This window comes from Vipera ursinii (assembly GCF_947247035.1).
Source record: "Vipera ursinii genome assembly, chromosome: 3".
NCBI lineage: Eukaryota > Metazoa > Chordata > Lepidosauria > Squamata > Viperidae > Vipera > Vipera ursinii.
The window spans coordinates 151573447-151591753 of record NC_139516.1 but is presented as its reverse complement, the minus strand read 5'-3'; the positions used below and the strand labels follow the sequence as shown (position 1 = coordinate 151591753).

Here is an 18307-nt window from a genome sequence, read left to right as displayed (position 1 = left end):
TCTCTCCTTATCGTTCATTCAATATCTTTAACTTTATTACATTATGTTATTGAGTCAAACAGAGGCTATCTGATCACATCCTGATAACTTATCAGACCAGCATAGCCAAAATTAAATAATATTGAAGAAAAATTGTTTATAGTAGTACTGAAAATTCCAAAATTATGTCCAGAGACATTGGTTTTTAAAAATTGATCTTAACTGATATTACTAATTTTTAAAGATTAGCAATTATATCAACTGCAGTCTATAGGTAATTCTTCTTTCGCAACTGTCTCATTCAGCGACCAATCGCAGTTACAGTGGTGATGAAAAAGTAACTTTACAACCAATCTCACATTTACGACTTTCAGGTCTGTAAAGCAAAGGAAAGCTGAAGTAAAATCATAAATACAGTTATAGTTTCACTTATCAACCACTTTGCTTAACAACGACCGTGTTTCCCCAAAATTAAGATCCAGTCTTATATTTTTTTTGCCTCCAAAAGGGGCACTAGGTCTCAATTTCGGAGAACGTCTTACCTTAGGACCACTACAGCCAGGCCTCCCACACCCCCGACACCTGTTGCGCCACTGCTTGACTTCTTATGCATCCGTTTGCCGTCACTTGCGGCTGGATGCCATGTGGTGCATTGTGCCGTTGCTGCTCCTCCCGGCAGGACACTGCATGGTACTTTGCACCGTTTCTGCTGCTCCCGGCAGGGTGCCGTGTGGCTCTTTTGGCCATTTCCACAGCGGAAATGGCTTGAAGCGCCATGTGGCCTCCTGCCGTGAGCAACGTAAGCAGCCCAAAGTGCTGTGCAAGCAGCGGAAGTGGCCCGAAGCACCATGTGGCATCCTGCCTGGAGGAGCAATGGCACAATGCGCCACATGGCATCCAGTCGCAAGTGGCGGCAAGCGGCCGAAGTAGTCAAGCAGTAGCGCGACAGGTTTTGGGGTGTGAGAGGCCTGGCTGTGGTGGTCCTAAGGTAAGACATTCTCCAAAATTAAGACCTACAGGTAAGGTAAGCAGGTGTGGGGCATGTGGGGTAACTTCACCCCCCCACCTAGCTTGATTTTTAGGGGTGCACCTCGCCCCAAAACTAGGGATTAGTTTTGGAGTAGGACTTATATTAGGCCCACCCCCAAAATCAGACTAGGGCTTACTATTGGGCTGGTTCTAACTTTCGGGGAAACATGGTAAGTTGTAAAACAAAAACTACCTGTATTGCCTTACTTCTAGCAATTTGCTATCATTTTCTATATAAAACAAATGAATTAAAATATACATAAAAGGCTCTTTTTTCAAATACTGTACATCAACGTCTATGTGTATTGTAAGTTAAGAATATATAGATAACTTACTTTGAATCCATTTTTGTCACTTTCTTGGTGAAAAATTCATCAACACCTTCATCTACTCTTCCCATCATTCCATTCTGTTCTCCCTCTTGAAAAGTTGCAGGACTCACCTGATAAAATGTACAACCTTAAGGATGTGCAGGAATTTGCTTGGTGGACACTTGAATATTGGCCAATTAAATATTCAATTCCCAAATATATAAACCATAATGCAACCAATTTTTGATTTTCTATATTATCAACTTTTATAATGCAGTTATAAAATAAAAGAACAATCACATTTTGTGAATGAAGATCAACAATATCAAAAAATGTTTCCATTGAGGGCTGAAAGTGCCAATATACAGTATATACCAGCATTTTCATTCAGACATCTTCCAAGCTGATCTATGAAGATAAACTTCTGTTCCAAATAATAATAATAATAATAATAATAATAATAATAATAATAATAATAATAATAATAATAATAATAATAAATCAATTGTAAAAGAATAAAGAATACAATGCAACTTCCTTGCGTTTGTAGTTATGCTAGAAATTTTAAATTATGCTACTGTTGATATGGTGGTTAAAACCAGAATTGTCTATTGTTTTCAAACAGTTTCTATATGAAGTATCTGAACAAAGCTTTATGTAGATTTCTTGAGACATGAACAATCTTTACATTCATATGGAGTATAATTTCTTAAGTAACAGATTAACTCACGGCAGATTGTGTTGGCTGTTGTTTTTTATTCCTTTTAGGCCTAAGTTTAGTAAAATGCTCTAGCTTTTTCCCTTCCTCCGAAGGTAGTTCTGAAATGAACCCAGAAGTCCGTTTGTCAAACCTCCCAGAATGGAAAGGTAGGTCCTCTACATGAATAGGAACTTCTTCTAATGCTTTGTCAAGGTCAAACTCCATCTCTAAAGAAAATATTTAAAACATATTAGGGTTATAGTTCTCTTTCCAGTCATAGCTTTTTTGTAAAGACTCTTTCAAGTCAAGCTCAACTTATGAAAGGCTGCTTTAATGTGCCTAAGTAATCTTCTTAATAACAGTATGAAAGTAGCTTGTTGGGGGATGTTTTTCATTTTCCCAGGTTGAGTTGTAGTGATAGTCTTATAAATCATTGAGCAAAAAACATCACTCCAAAAAATCAAGCTTACCAAAAGCTCTGGATACGGGCCTTAACATTCGACTGTGGATACTCTTCCTTTTAGATTTGGGAGTCATCTATAAATAAAATGGAAAGATGACATAATTGCCTTTTGGGATATAAAGTAGTAATAGTTAAATTAACTGTCGTACTGCAATGATCAAAACAGCCATGAAAGATTGAGCAAAATAGCATTTGGATCACAAATCAAGTAAGCTGTTAAGTAAGCTGTCAATAATTAATATTTATATTGATTGTAGTATTGGAAAATAGTCCAAGCTTGACGGTAAATTTCAAAGGGAAATGCAACATTCTGTTTTGTTTATTAATGTGGTTAAAAAATGACCATTACCGAAGTCCTGCATCTTTACTGAATTTTTTTAAGTGAAGAAAATTTTACAGCATCCTTATTTTAAAAAAACAAAACAGAAATGCTATGCTAAATAATCAGGTTACCCTTCAGGTATGCTTTTTGTTTGTTGATATTGTGCCTATATTTAATAACTGAAGTCACACTTCTGAGGTATTAAAATGCAACATAATCTCCATCATAAATTCGTAGAGTATTGTTTTGAGAAAATCTGGGACTTCTGAAAAGAAATAGCAAATTGAAGATGGCTCCACTAAAAGCTAACAATGGAGCTGACAACCACAGCACAATGAAAAGCCAGTGAGTAGACCAGCTCTTTGTAATCCTTTTCTGGAAAAGGAGAGAAGCTAAGATCACCCAAAAGTTCTTTACTGTTGCTCTTCTCAATGAGACTGCAAGACAGCAGTCTCCAGAGGTTTTAGAGCTCTGGCAAATTAGACAAAAGCCTAGTGCTCGCACTTATAAGGATACCGGGAAATATGCGTTCACCTACTTCTTTTTCTAATCACTTTTGGAAATTGCTTGTTAATTGCTTTTCAGCTAATGGCAATTTTGGGATTGACCAGTTTTACAGCAACAGCACAAGGTGAGTTTCCTTCAATTGTTAGTAAAATAAGTTTTAATTACAATTTGAATGATTTAAAACAATTTTTATAGAATAAACAGCAAAAAGGAGATTTTTTTATTTTTAGGAAGTTGTAAGTGGACTAATGGTTCAGACATATTTGAAATAAGATTTTGGAATTAATTGTAAGGATCCTTCTCATGGGAAAATACTTTTATTTTGAACTATTTTTAAAAAAATATATGACAGGATGGGGCTTTGAAGATTGGACACTAGAGGAAACTAGAAGAAGCTAAAGATTACAATGAAAGGAGAACCATTTCAATTTGACTTGCTAATACAGAATGGAGCAAAATATTTTAATATTCACTGTACTGAAGACTATTTTTGAACAATGGACCACTTTCTTTTTTCTGCGCTTATTTTTTAAAGTGAAATTCAATGAAATTGGTTGAAAAAGATATTTAACAAATAAGTAGATAATACATTACTACCCAATTATAATAAAGCATTATAACTATGTTAATGAGGTCCCTCTATATTACGATAAAGTTTTTATATTTCCTAACTTTGAAAATGGGGATACAGATAGACCTAATCCAAAATATTATTTGTGAGGCATACCTTAATTCAGGGGTGTCAAACTGCAGGTTGTATGCATCATGCCGAAACTGTGCCCACTCCAGCTCCGGCAATGGGGGAAAAGTCGCAATATGTTGCGACATGTCACGTGACATTGTGAGTTTGACACCCCTGCCTTAATTGAATAGTTCAGGCTACTATGATAAAGATGAAAGAAATGATTTGAAACAGTACAGATTTGAGATATAATTTTAGCAAACTACATTTTATACAAATAAAATATCCAGCACTGCATATCATGTTTTTTGCAAATTTTAAGACCAGCATTTAAAAAATACTATACGTAGATTGAGGGTATTTATTTATTTATTCAAACTTTTTTTTTATTTCTGTCAGTGAGGCATGCCTGTCTTCCTTCCTTTTTCCAGACCAATGAAAACCCAAGTACAGGTAGTCCTCGACTTACAAGAGTTCAGTTAGTGACTGTTTGAAGTTACAACAGCACTGAATAAATGATTTATGACCATTTTTCACATTTATGATTGTTGCATCATCCCCATTGCCACATGATCAAAATTCAGGTGCCTGGCAACTGACTCATATTTATGATGGTTGGAGTGTCCTAGGGTTATGTAATCCCCATTTGCAACCTTCTGACAAGCAAAGTCAATGGGTAAACCAGATTCACTTAACAACCATGTTACTAATTTAACAACTACAGTAATTCACTTAACAAATGTGGCAAGAAAAGTTGTAAAATGGGGCAAAATCGACTTAACAAATTTCTCAGCGACATACATTTTGGGCTCAATTGTGGTCATAAGTTGAGGACTACCTGTATAAAACTTAAAAAGATAGAGTGAAAGAATAAATAATAAAAATTATGTAGAAATCAACTTCAGCAAGCCTTAGTTATTGCTAAGTGAATTGAACAGGCTGGGGCCTGCTAGTGGGCCACGGCCCAGGGGTTGGGGACTCCTAATCTAAGTAATCAATCTGATTGCCTAAGCTGTCATCTTCTAAAATAACTGCATAAGTGAAATGCATTTTTAATGTTCATTTACTGATCTAATATAGAAAACAGAGGTGGGAAGAGGAAAAGCAATCAAGAAAAAGGAAAGAAGAAAAAAAAATTGCATGTCGAGAATCGTATAGCCAAATTTCTAAACACATCATTAAGTCTGGAACACAAGAAATAATATTGATAATCTTTCCATTACATTATTATAGCATCAGTTTAGAACAGAAAGTAAATATAAACTGAAATGCCAAGATTATAGAGTGGGTTTTACTCTGTCTTTCAAACACTGACAAGTAATGGTCTTTATCTAGTTCATAAGAAAAGGGAACACATATCAACATTGTAAAACTGGGGCTGTGCTGCCTTTATGACCATGCTTGATAAATTCATAATTCTTCCTATGGTAATACATTTACAGGTTTTGGAATATATAAATAGTACATTCTCACATTGATTACATATATTTTTTGTAACACAGCATAATAATAACCTGATGGATATCAACTCAAACCAGAACACTAGGAGAACAAACCTGTATTATATGAATAAATATTGCTAGATTATTTTATACTTCCAAAATAGTGAGACTAATTGCCAACACTTTTAAAATATCCCTTGGGTATCCCTCAAATGTGAAAAAGCATTTCTGCAGAATTTATCCTTTACTATAACTCAATGAATTTTTAAGTATGTATTTGTTATAATTTATCTGGATTTATTCAGAGAAATTTATCTGAAATAAAAAGTTTGATATTTATACATCCACGGGTGAAAAAATATCTTTGAAACAGGTATTTAAAAGAATTTAAATAACAATTAAAATTATTACAAATGTCTGAACTGTTGTACAATATGATTAAATAGATAATTGGACTTAGCACTGTAAGCTATACGTCAGGATGATTGTCAATATTTACGCATCAGGATTTAACAAATCAGACAACAGCTTGCACAGTCAGGGGAAGTTTATTAGCCTTCAAAATCACAATTATAAAAGCCTCATTGATAGAACATGGAAAAATCTCATTTAGAAAGGCATAATTATAGACTTTCAATAGAACTGGGGAAAGAATTCAGTATGTCTTATAACCATCAAGATACCAAACTGTGGTGACAGCTTGATCGTGTGTAATCTCAGAAAGAGCATATAAGTGTTAAGGTGGATTAACGCTAAAAGTTTTATAAGAAGAAAAAGTAAAACAATATATGAGGAACAAATGCAAAACTGACAAATACTGAAAACCAAAGGTTTCAGTTAGCATGGCTACTTCAGTGAAAAACATAAGCAAGTTCTTCCTTTTCCATTTTATTTCTAAATAAAATAATTTACTTATATTTATAAAAATAAATATTTTTCTGTTATGACTCTTATAAATGAACTGTAATTTATATTTTAAAATAGAGTATCAGTTTTGGTTTTAAGGAAGTTACTGCAAAACAATTAAATACAGTACGCTCTCTGTTTCTGCTGCTTCTTGGGCCCAGTTCCAGGAGCCTTTCAAACTTGCTGAATGGATTTTCATTCTGGTCAGATGCAATCAGTTTTTCTTTCCTCTCTTCCAAGAAGCAAATACAGCATGCCAAGCACAAATAATTCTATGTAACTGAAAGTAAATGACCATACAGTGACAGGAAATAATACTTTCTGATTCTTTAAAACTTTCATTTCATTAAACAGATATGAATATTAATAAAAACTTAATCTATGTTAAACAGTTTTATGTGAATATTTTGCTTGGCTGTAGACTTCTGCCTTGTGAAGTACGTTTTAAATGCACTACACATCAAGCTAGCTAAAACTTCCTGTAAAGTCGAACTTGGTTCCAAATAGATGCTTATTTCTCCTGTAAGGGCACAGTGTATGTTCCCAAGAGTTTTGTAAGACAGCTGAAAAGCAAATGGAGCAAGAAAGAAAAGTAGGCTAGAAACAGCAGAACTTAAAAAAAAATACTTACACTTGTACAGCAGAGAGTCTCCATGCAGCCAAAAGAGAAAGATAAAAGAATATGAATAGACAGCGGAAAAGCAGAGTCAGTTTTAGAGGAGAGAAAGAGGGGGCAAGCCGTGACAAAACATGGCAAATGAAAAATATAAAAGCAGAGCTGTGAAAAAATGAGAGATAAAACTTTTCAGGTTAAGAAAAAAATAGCAATAGCTCTACGTCAGATGTACCGTATGGAGATATGAAACAAAGAATCTCCATCCAGATTAATTCTTTGAAGAGTGTGTAAATTGAACTTTACAGGTGAACAGAAGCGGAAAGGTTAAATAAAGATCTTTCATATAGGATTCCACATTACTTGCAGGGGGATATAAAGATTTTTCATGTAGAATTTCATAGCTCTTCACAAACTTTTTGAAAATCTTAATTTTTAATGGGATGAATGCATATGGATGACAATATTAGAATCTAGTAAGAGTCAAGGGTTTTACTAAGGCTCTCAAATCACACAACTCCAACAGTTTTTATTTACTTATGTTGTATCTACCATGCATTGTAAAAGGATTTTGCAGTAAAATATACATTGAGTGCTTGTCTGGTAAATTCTGATCAAGTCTGCCTTTTACTAAAAGTGCAATATGCAAGTTTCACATACGGTACTTTTAATGATTTTGAGCACAAAATAAACTAAATTATTTTTCAACTTCTCTGGGGATTAGTCTTGCATTATGTTATGTTCATATAAATTGAAGGGAAAATGCAAGAATTTTCATACACAAATTTGCTTCATTTATATAACATTTACATAACATTTGATCAGAAAAAAATGTAAAAGGGACAAGACATCCTTTCTAGAACCTTCAAACCTATAAATATAATTTTGAACCAAATGCCTCTGAATCTGCTCCTCTGAAACTTTCTAAAAGACCTCATTAACGGGGTTGCAATGCTTGCAAATTTCATTTGATTCCATACATATAAGGATAATTCTTATTTAAGTATTCAAAATGAGTCAGTAAGTCTATAACAAAGCAACCTGAGATCGAAGCAAACAGGTAATTTATAACAAATATTCTTAGATCAGTCCCTGAATTCAAATTTTAAGGACAAGAATGTACTATACAGTAATGAGAATATTTATTTACAAAGAATATGAACATTCTTGAAACATACATAAGTTAGGGTACCAGGCTAGAAACGTGAGAGTTTTAGTCCTTTCTTATGCATGAAAAACAGCTGGATGACTTTAGGCCAGTCACTCTCTCTCAACCCAAGCCATCTAACATTTAACAGGATTGTTGTGAGGAAAATAGGAGGAGAAAGGAGTATTAGGTATGTTCGCCACTTTGAGTTATTTACTAGAAAATAAAAAATAAAGGTGGGACATAAATAAATAAGTTTACTTCTATTGTAAATCTCCTTGGTTCTAAAAATATTGTACTAATTATCTTTCTTTTTAACTCTTTATATCTTTTACCTGTTTTATTTTTTCCTTTCCTTTGGCCTTTAAGATCTGATGTGTGATTTATATTTTAACCAAAACAAAACCTCGCACAAAAACAAACAAAGCATCAAAAATATGATTTAATTGCTGCTCAGAAATGTATAGAAAGACCAACGTGACTTGGCTTCTTGCTACTTTTAAAATAATCTCTTCTTACAGAATCTGCCCATCTTATACAAACTCCTGGGAAAGTTAAACAAGATAATCCTCTTTGGTGGTAACCAAATTATTGGATTAATTTGACCCACACGCTCGAGATTAGATCCAGAAGTTCCAGTTTAACCTTAGAAACATGCAATTAATGAGCAGTGAAATGGTGTTTTGCTATTTGCATATATTAAAAAAGCAATCCTGTTTATATAATATTGGAGCAATTACAGTGGAGTTTGCTTTCTTTCTGAGAAGTAGATTTTTACAATGAATTGTGCTCTCAACTAATTCAACCTTTAATAGATAGCCTGTCTGGCTGTTCAGACAATAGTATTTAGAATTTTTCTTGAAAGATAAGCACCTTAAAATAACTTTAAATTGCTGAATTCACTGTCCAAGGTGCAAAACTTTGCTATGTTCAAACCTGACAACGGAACTTAGTAATTCACTTAATTACTGAGGTATTATTGTTTTCTCAGACTGAATTTGATTATTTTCACATATCCTCAAATAAAATTTTATTTGGTCATTCAAATAATCTATCTTGCCTAAAGATACATATTCACAGCAAAAAGAAAGAACAAAAAGTCACACTTTTATTCGTATGATTTAATGTTGCAATCAAAATAAACGAACTGTGGAATTCTGTTACAAAATGGAATCAAGAACAACCAATTTTTAGTATAAGGAATGAAACCTCCAGACAAACTGGCTTGCTCTCAATAACCCTACGTTTAACCAAGGCCACTCTAATCATGAACAACACTAATTATAAGGAAAGCTAGGAATGTATTTTTTAAAAAATGCAACGTATAAAGCTATTAAACAAAGCTTCCTTGACATTAAAGCATTTCACTTTAGCTTTAGAAGCACTGCATGGAATTTCTCCTAATGTTAGTAATCAAATGTTGTTTTGCAAGTGTTTCTAAATCTGAGGTGCACAACTGAAAAACCATTTTTAAATAATAAAAATGATAACATTAAAAAAGTTGGAATACTGGAAAGCAAAACAATAGCATCCTCTTCATTTCTGAAGGAATGTTTCAAGTCATCAAATGGATCTAATAAAAATAATTATTTTATTTATTTATTATTTTATTTATTTATTTTAAATATTGGATTTCTACAGTCCAATGCTTTGCTGGTACGTGTCCCTTATATGGATAGTCCTTGACTTATGACCACAGTTGAGCCCAAAATTTCTGTTGCTAAAGAAAGCAGTTGTTAAATGAATATTGCCCCATTTTATGACCTTTCTTGTCACAGTTGTTAAGAGAATCACGACAGTTATTAAATTAGTATCATGGTGGTTAAGTGAATCTGGTTTCCCCACTGACTTTGCTTATTAGAAGGTTGCAAAAGGTTATCACATGGCCCTGGGACACTGCAACCGTCACTAATATGAGTCAGTGGCCAAGTGTTTGAATTTTGATCACGTAACCAAGCAAATTCTCCAATGGGCATGTGTGAAAAACGGTCATGAGTCACTTTTTTCAGTGCTGTTGTAACTTTGGTCACTAAATGAACTGTTGTAAATCGAGGATTACCTGTACTCTGTAAAAGGTCAAGAGGAGCGCAAATAGGAATGTCCTATGAAATGGCTGACCTAGTGTGGCCTGCAGCTTTCAATGAATTCATGCTGTATAATTGATTATATCGCCGTTTGAGTCATTTTGCGTTGAGAGTACCTATGATATTTTCCCAATATATAACTATTAACCAAAAAAGATGGCCAGGGTGCTTTATCAAATGATTGCTGTGCTCTCCTCTTCATACATATGTCTTGAAACAAAAGGTGAACTCAAGTTTACATCAGAAATAAAACATTCCCTACTAGAATTACAAACAACGGCTAAAAAGGGTAAATAGAAATAAAATCTATTTAACATGAAGTTTGTCAAGTGCTTTCTGTTCAAATTAACATTTACTTATTGTCAAATAAAAATACACAGAACAACTACCTGTGTATATAAAAGAAAGAAACAAAGAAAATCACATTTAGTCAGGTTGATGGAGCATTTGCTATGTTCTGTATTTTTTTTTAAACTTTATATCCATAAAGTTTAATTCATTTAGTATTATGAGCAAGAACATACAGTATGCCTGAATTAAAAAATAATGAAAAATAGGGTTTATAAGGGTTTCTAATAACAAATTACCAATATTTGGGTGATAACTTTTATAAATATACAAAGTTTTAAGTCCACTTAAATCAACAGGTACTGAAAATAATATGGACTGACTTATGGAGGCAATCAATACTAGTATGTCAACATTCAGATGTATACTAGATGTTAATGTACGAAATAAAAGGTATCATAAACATTTAGGAAAGTAAATGTGAAAAAATGTTATTGTCTATCTATATCATTTTTTATAATTGCTATTGTATATTTCAGTGATGAAAGGGGGTGTTTGAACAAGCTAGAAAGTTTAAGAGATTTAGTCAAAGATTACAGATGTCTTACCATACATGTATCTAGGTCTTCAAAACGTTCCAGTTCAGTTAGCTCCTCAACTGTAATGACAGATCGTTTAGTAGATTTATCCTCGGCTAACTCAATGTCCAATGATTCTTGGTGAGGCAAGGATTTACCTCGCCTGGTCAAATGATCAGCCTAGAGGAAAGGTTATAGTGAAAGCATTCTTTATAAAATAAAAATATCAATAATAAATAATTCTAAATAAAAGTTTCCAAGGAACACAAGCCAAATTAGATGCACAATTAACCTGCGACAAAAATGAGATGGGCTTGAAGACCATTTATCCAACACCTTGTTAGATGCTTCGGAATTCAGAATTAAGAGTTATTTGCAAAGCAGGGCTGTTCAATTTCAATGGTCGCTAACAAAGTAGAGCAATTGCCATAAACCACCACTATTAAATTGTTCTTATAAACTTCTCCCAGGGCTTATGTCAGGAGTCCCCAACCCCCAGTCTGTGGACCAGGGCATGCCAGCAACCGGGCTGCATAAACAAGCAAAGCCCCATCTGCAAGATGCAGGCAGCACACAAAACCACAATTCCCCCAGTCCAAGGAAACACCCTTCTCCACGGAACCGGTCCCAGCTGCCCAAAAGGTTGGGGACCTCTGGCTTATGTAACTTAAACCTATTAGTTCCAATCCTATCTTCTCAGCTTTCTGAAAAGAAGTTGAAAATAGTTCCATGTTACAGATGTTCAGGTACATGCTTATATCCTAAAACTGCTTATATTCTAAACTCAAACTTTTCTGTAATTTATCAACTTCTTAATATTTGTTTTCTGTACAACCAAATCTTCTTATTACCTGCATGTTGGATATATATTCCTCTTTTCTAAAGTATGTAATTCAAAATGGCAAGTATAAAACTATTACTCCCTAGCATTTAGAAACCCTTTTTCTAGTAATGCAGCCTAAAATTGCGCTAACAAATTTTTATATATGCTGTAATGGTTAATTCTTGCACCGCTTACAATCAATTAGGATTCTGAGATCTTTTTCATGTGCATAAATATTGCACTGTCTCCTGTGCTATGATTGCACATTATATTTATTTATGCTTCAATAAGGTTAACTACCCAGAAATTTGCTCTCTTTAAATTGCCCTCCATGTTAGTAGTTTTGCATTGTTTTTTTATTAATATCAGTTTTCCTGAAATCCAATATGTAAGCTTGACCATGTTTAGTTTTGACCAGTAACCTAATACATTTTTTAGGAAATGTTAAAGTAACAATTCAGTTTGACATCAAAATAAACTGAATTTTCATAGGATTCTCCTTCCTACGTTATCACATTCAGTGTAGCTATCTCATTTAGTATAAATAGAAAGATATAGATAGATCTATATAGATGGAACTTGAGCATTCTTGTTGCATAGGGCAGATGAATGCACTGAAGCAAGCAAATCATGCTAAACTGTAGAATCAACTTAAATATATGAGATTTTATAAATGCTTACCAGTTTATGATGACAATGAGACAGAGCATCAAGGATTTCATCTACTATTCGATCTGAGAGAAACGAGGCAACTGTCAGCTTTACTTCACTATGCAAAAATGGAAAATGAGAATACAAAATATGAATTTACAGTAGAAAATTTATATTACAGGTTATATTATGTATGCATTAGCTAGATATCCTTGGTTCTCCAAAAATGCATATAATACTTGGTTCTCCAGAAATACATATTCAAGTAACATATAAAAAATTCAAAAATAATTATCATTCTTAGACAAATGTTGCATTATCTCTCACCAAATATTAAGGTTTAAAACACAAGAGGTATCAATGAATATAAGATATAGCACCCGATAAAACATACGCTACAGCCACTTCAATAAACCTGGTGTGTTCACATTTTTTAATATTTATTTATTTCATTAAACTTATTACAGCTGCCAACTCTAACAGAAGCTAGGCAGCTTATAAAAATCTAAATCTATTAAGGATTAAATCCTAAATGTATTTCATTCCTCTTTTTCATAGCTATTTATTTGTACAGGAAATTTTTTTTACTGCTTCATTATTATTACTCATTATTTCATGATGGCAAATTATTTTACTATATAATGAGCAACATCCTAAGCTGAATTACTTGCATTTACATCAGCAATAGCTTAAGTACTTCATTATCTTGTTGAGTTTCCAAAACTATTAAATGGGGGGGGGATACACAGTTATCTATTTGTTTTAATAGTATTATTTAAATGAACAAAATGCCACACATGGTACGAATACATGCAATTTACCCACAATTAATTATAACTTCTTGTTAATAATTGGAACAAGTGTTGTTTATAATTAAACTCTCATGAATCCAGTTTGACTCTTAGTGAGTAGTGGAAATATCTTTTTTTTTGCCCATTTCTTGTGCCCATCATCATTTCACTATCACATCTCTCACGACATGCACTATTTTATTTTATTTTAAAAAATCATAATTCAAAAATAAAATTATAAGCTGAAGCCAGAAAAAAATGCTTTTTCTTGACTGAAAATAAAGATGGGAACAGATTTTAAAGTCTAGGACAGTTATATTAAGGTAATTGTTCCAGGGAGAAGTGTTTTTTTTTTTAAATAAATAAGTTATACACTCAGTCCATGAATTAGAAAGTAGTTTGGCTTACCTAATTTCATTAAGGATATCAACTCCAGACTGCTCCAAAAGAACATTTTTAACAAAAGTCCGAGGAATGGAAATTTTTTTAGTACATGCCTCAATCAAGTCCTGCCTTATATGTGCTTTCTTCATTGCACTTGGACAGAGGTTTTCAGCTGCATCTACCATTGACTCAAGCAGTGTCTGCAGCAGAAAGTAATAGGTAGGAAAACTTAAAAAAAAAAGTATAGGAGCGACATAAGCATCTCATTCATAACACCTCATGCATTGTGTTTTAAATCCAGAATTACAAATATAAAGGCCATTAAATTCAATAATATCCTTTAGCACTAAGTTTATACCCAATTTGCTTCACAAGAGTGACTTGTCTTTATGAAAATTTAGATGTTAGGGTGAAAAACTATTCTAAAAATAGGAGGCGAAATTGTAAAAAAACCTGCTTATCAGGAGCCAGGTGTGGTAGACTAACTGATAGACAAGATGAGGTCTTAGTCTTCAAAAATATGGACCTAAAGGCCTGATTAAGATAGACAAGATAGCATTGTTGGCAAATTGCCTACGATATGACAGAAATTGCCCATAAGCTAGGGTCACCATACTGGTCAGCACCTGAGATGCCTTGAACAACCAAAACTGGCATCATAGCTTAACCATCTTGAATGGATAGGCAGTACCCACCAGACTCCTGGAAATGGTAAAAGTTTCAATCTGTGGGCTTAGATCTCTATGGGAGTAATAAAACTATCAAAGGATACAGTAGGTAATTTTCAATTGGGTGTGCTTTGAAAGTTATAATTCACCATATTGCCATCACTTTGAAAGTCCATTGCACATTAGAACTGACTGCTTTACAATATAAAGCTTGCTCAACTATGTGATAATTCCATTGGGACCAATATTTTTATCCTTTTTTATAATTTAAAGGAGTAAAAATGTGCTTTTATTATTTATCTTTTAAAGTAGGCATGTCTAACCTGCAGCTCATGGGCCACATGTGGCCCTGGACAGCTAGAAATGCAGCCCCACAAGATTATAAACTTTTAACTATAAACGTTTAACATTACAGGTAGTCCTCGACTTACGACTGCAATTGAGCTCAAAATTTCTGTTGCTAAGCGAGACAGTAGTTAAGTGATCCTTCTTGCCATAGTTGTTAAGTGAATCACTGCAATTCTTAACATGGTTGTTAAGTAAATCTGGCTTCCCTGTTTCCTTTGCTTGTCAGGTCACAAAAAGTTATCACACAACCCTGGGACACTGCAACTGTCGTAAATATGAGCCAGTTGCCAAGTGTCTGAATTTTGATCATGTGACTATGAGGATGCTGCAATGGTTGTAAGAATGAAAAATAGTCATAACAGTCATTTTTGCAGTGCCATTGTAACATCAAATGGTCACTAAATGAATGTATGTAAGTCCATAAGTGATCTATATAGATTAACTATATTATATATTTTATATGTGCCCCAAGACAATTTATCTTCACTCAACGGGTCCCAGGTAAGCCAAAAACTTGGACAACTATGTTATAAAGGGATTTTTTTTAGTGGAAGATTGGGAAGTGGGCAGGGTTAAAGAAGAAAAATAGATGCCTTAAACCTTCCAGAATCTTAAGACATCTTGTTCTCTTTAGTTTCCCCCCCTCCAAAACCCAAAATGTAAATACCAAATTTTTGTGGTATAATTTGAGACTGGCCTTAGAGCAGCAAAGTAGGTTATGATGATGTGTATTTAGCCTATAGTTTACCCACGACAGGTAAAGAAGAACTAAGTTGGTTCCCTTCCTCTTTAGAATGCTTCCCACATTTCATTTTAGGATAACATTTTTTAATCATTAATACCTTGATCTGATCATCAACAACTCTTGTAACTTCCCCAGCCATAGATTCTAGGATCTCCTGAATCGGATTGGATAATGAACCATTTGCTCCTGCCCATGAAGCTCCACCAAGATGATACAGGTTTGGTAATAACTGTAAATATATATATATATACATATATATACAAGAGTTACTGTTAATATCTATCATGACTTAACCGAAGAAGCATAAATTTAGTGTACTTTTTTAAATTCTGAAAACTCTAAAAGTAGAAGTTTTATTAGTAGTATTTATTCTAATGGGACTGTAACCCTAGCATTATAAATAACTGCAATCTCTTACCGTTTTGGAATTCTTAGCATCCTTCATAAGTCTTTCAGCTGATTTCAGATCCTCTTGTATTGTTTCAATTCCACAGTTTCTTAAAGAGTTGAGATGATCTTGTACTTTGACACATATTCTGTCTATCATCTACACAAGAATAAAATGGGAAAGGAAAGAGATACTTACACACATAGAAAAAGGTATATAAAGTTAACAGATAAAATAACAATAAATAAATCTCGACAGGCTTGCGAGATTGCACATTTAAATATTTAACCAAAGACAGACAGACAGACACAGACACAGACACACAAACACATGTTCACACATTTCTGGGGTTCTGACTTCTTTCTATTTCTTGTTATTCATTACTGAGAAACATCAGAGCCTATTTTTTGAAATATATAACACGATTCCCTCATGGTTTCTCCTATTTCCATAGAGTTTAGGGTCTTCTGGCAAAAGGGGGAAGTAGCAGAGAAGGTTATCTGGGAAAAATCTATAAGAATTGCCTTTATCCTATGTTATTTATAGGATGCCTTCTCAAAATGCAAACCTCTCCTGTGAATGGAAGGGTACCTCTGAATCCAACCACTGAAAGTTTTATTAGTCATAAAAGAGCGAATGGTACCTGCTGTGTTGTGCTAGTAACTATGCCCTGCTGTAGTCTGTATGCTTGCTCTTGTAGATATTTTCGGGTCTCATGATTTCGAAGCAAATAATTTTCTATCTAAGAGCAGAAATTAAAGTCAGACACAAGCCTGGATTTAAAAAACTAAGTGAGAAAAACATGTTAACATAGAAATAGTGCTTAACCATAAAAATCATATGCTTGCATAATAAATAGTAGATTCCACTGAGTTCTGTGATGCTGATTTCAAGATCACTACTATTGGACCACAGCCTTAGGTTTTTCTTCAAGGACTGAAACTCAATTCTTGGTATATTATGAAAATCTTATAATGTTAACTGAAATCAGTGCAACTGATATTATATAAGACTGATTTCAGATTATCGAAACTGAATTCTAACAACAACAAAGGAGCTATTTTCTAGAAAGAATATAGTGATCTGCTTAAAGCTAGAATCTCCCGAGGAACTGCTAAGTTCAAAGCAAGTTCAAGATCAAAGCAAAAAACCTCAGTTTACTGTCATACTGTTTCCCATACAGAAGTTATATCTCATATTATAAGCAACTCCAGATAACCCCTTTTGATTGGTCTGAGTTAGCACATAAATATTTTAATGGTAAAGGGCATATGGCATATGTTTATAATTTTGTCACTGCTTCTATTCTCACCTTCCATGCCTAATTTAGAAGAAAGACATCTCCCTATCACGGTGATTCTTCATTATTTGTTCCTGAGTGCAGGTGAGTATGGACTTTAGCAAGACCATTGGAGAATTTGCTTCAGCAGCCATGAAAGTCCAACTTTGTTTTTATTTATCCACTTCAATTTATATGTAAGAGATGATCAGGCTGAGCCCAAGGGAGGGTCAAACATGTCATAAGTCACAAGTCTGTGTGCCCACAAAAAAATCTAAGTCCAGCCCACCTTGAATGCCTTTCTTATCTCCCACTCATTTCCCTTAGCTGTTAGTTGGTCAGATTCTTGTAGATAACTTAAGCTTGCAATAAATCTTTATATTCCTTTGAACTGCCTGTATCTCCTGATTTCCCCGGCACTTGACATATATTAATAAATGTAGGAAATACCTTTTGAAGTGCCTCTTCTGTTTTCTCAGGGTTTGTTTTCAGTGCTTGCGAAGCATCATTCACTGGTATAGGCATGAATCTTAAAGTATAATTCCTTTTACAAAATGTAAGCAAAAAGATTAGATGCACAAAAGAAATAACTACTTAGCATGTTCTTGTATGTATTCTAATCCTTTTGCTGTATATGTATACATATGATAATCAGCTTGTGTTTTATCTTCTGTCACATTAAAATACAGCTGAATCAAAGTTACAATGAAATGTTATAAATTCATAAATTAATGCTCCATTTAGGTGTCTTTATAACCTGCCCTTTGTCTAAAAACTTCAGGCAAGAATCTCCCCTAAATTTAGGTTCAGAATTACAGTTCTCTGAGAGTGATTGGCTTGAGAGGCAATGGCCTAAGGTCACCCAGTGGGTTCATGGTTCACTTGGGTTCTGAACCTGAATTTTCCAAGTCCAAATTCATTACTGGCTCTTGCTGTAGTACCACTGAAATATGTTACAGCTTTACCACTAAACTATTTAACCTGAGAAAAAAATAAATATAATTGTAGCCATTAGGCTTTTATAATCTGAAAGTGAAATTTATGAAAAATAGTTAAAGACGGAGGTAATGTAAAACTATGATTCACCCATTTTAAAAATGCAAAGCTTTATGTTAAACCAGTTTAGACTAGTTGGGTTTTTTTGCAGTCCTAACTTGAAAATGCACCCTTGTTCAAATA

The 18307-nt window shown here is 33.7% G+C and overlaps 1 protein-coding gene across 3 annotated transcripts in view; it reads right to left on the bottom strand.

The window, feature by feature from the left end:
- The window catches only part of CARMIL1 (capping protein regulator and myosin 1 linker 1), a 144274-nt gene that overhangs the window by 16568 nt on the left and 109399 nt on the right, over positions 1-18307 (bottom strand). For all 3 annotated transcript variants that reach the window (XM_083359140.1, XM_083359139.1, XM_083359141.1), the window contains 10 exons: positions 17579-17672; positions 16493-16591; positions 15880-16008; positions 15559-15690; positions 13725-13900; positions 12556-12643; positions 11082-11231; positions 2490-2556; positions 2050-2246; positions 1344-1450 (listed from right to left, as the gene is read on the bottom strand). In XM_083359140.1, the coding sequence (XP_083215266.1) occupies positions 1344-1450; positions 2050-2246; positions 2490-2556; positions 11082-11231; positions 12556-12643; positions 13725-13900; positions 15559-15690; positions 15880-16008; positions 16493-16591; positions 17579-17672 (1239 nt within the window). The remainder of the gene's footprint in view (positions 1-1343; positions 1451-2049; positions 2247-2489; positions 2557-11081; positions 11232-12555; positions 12644-13724; positions 13901-15558; positions 15691-15879; positions 16009-16492; positions 16592-17578; positions 17673-18307) is intronic.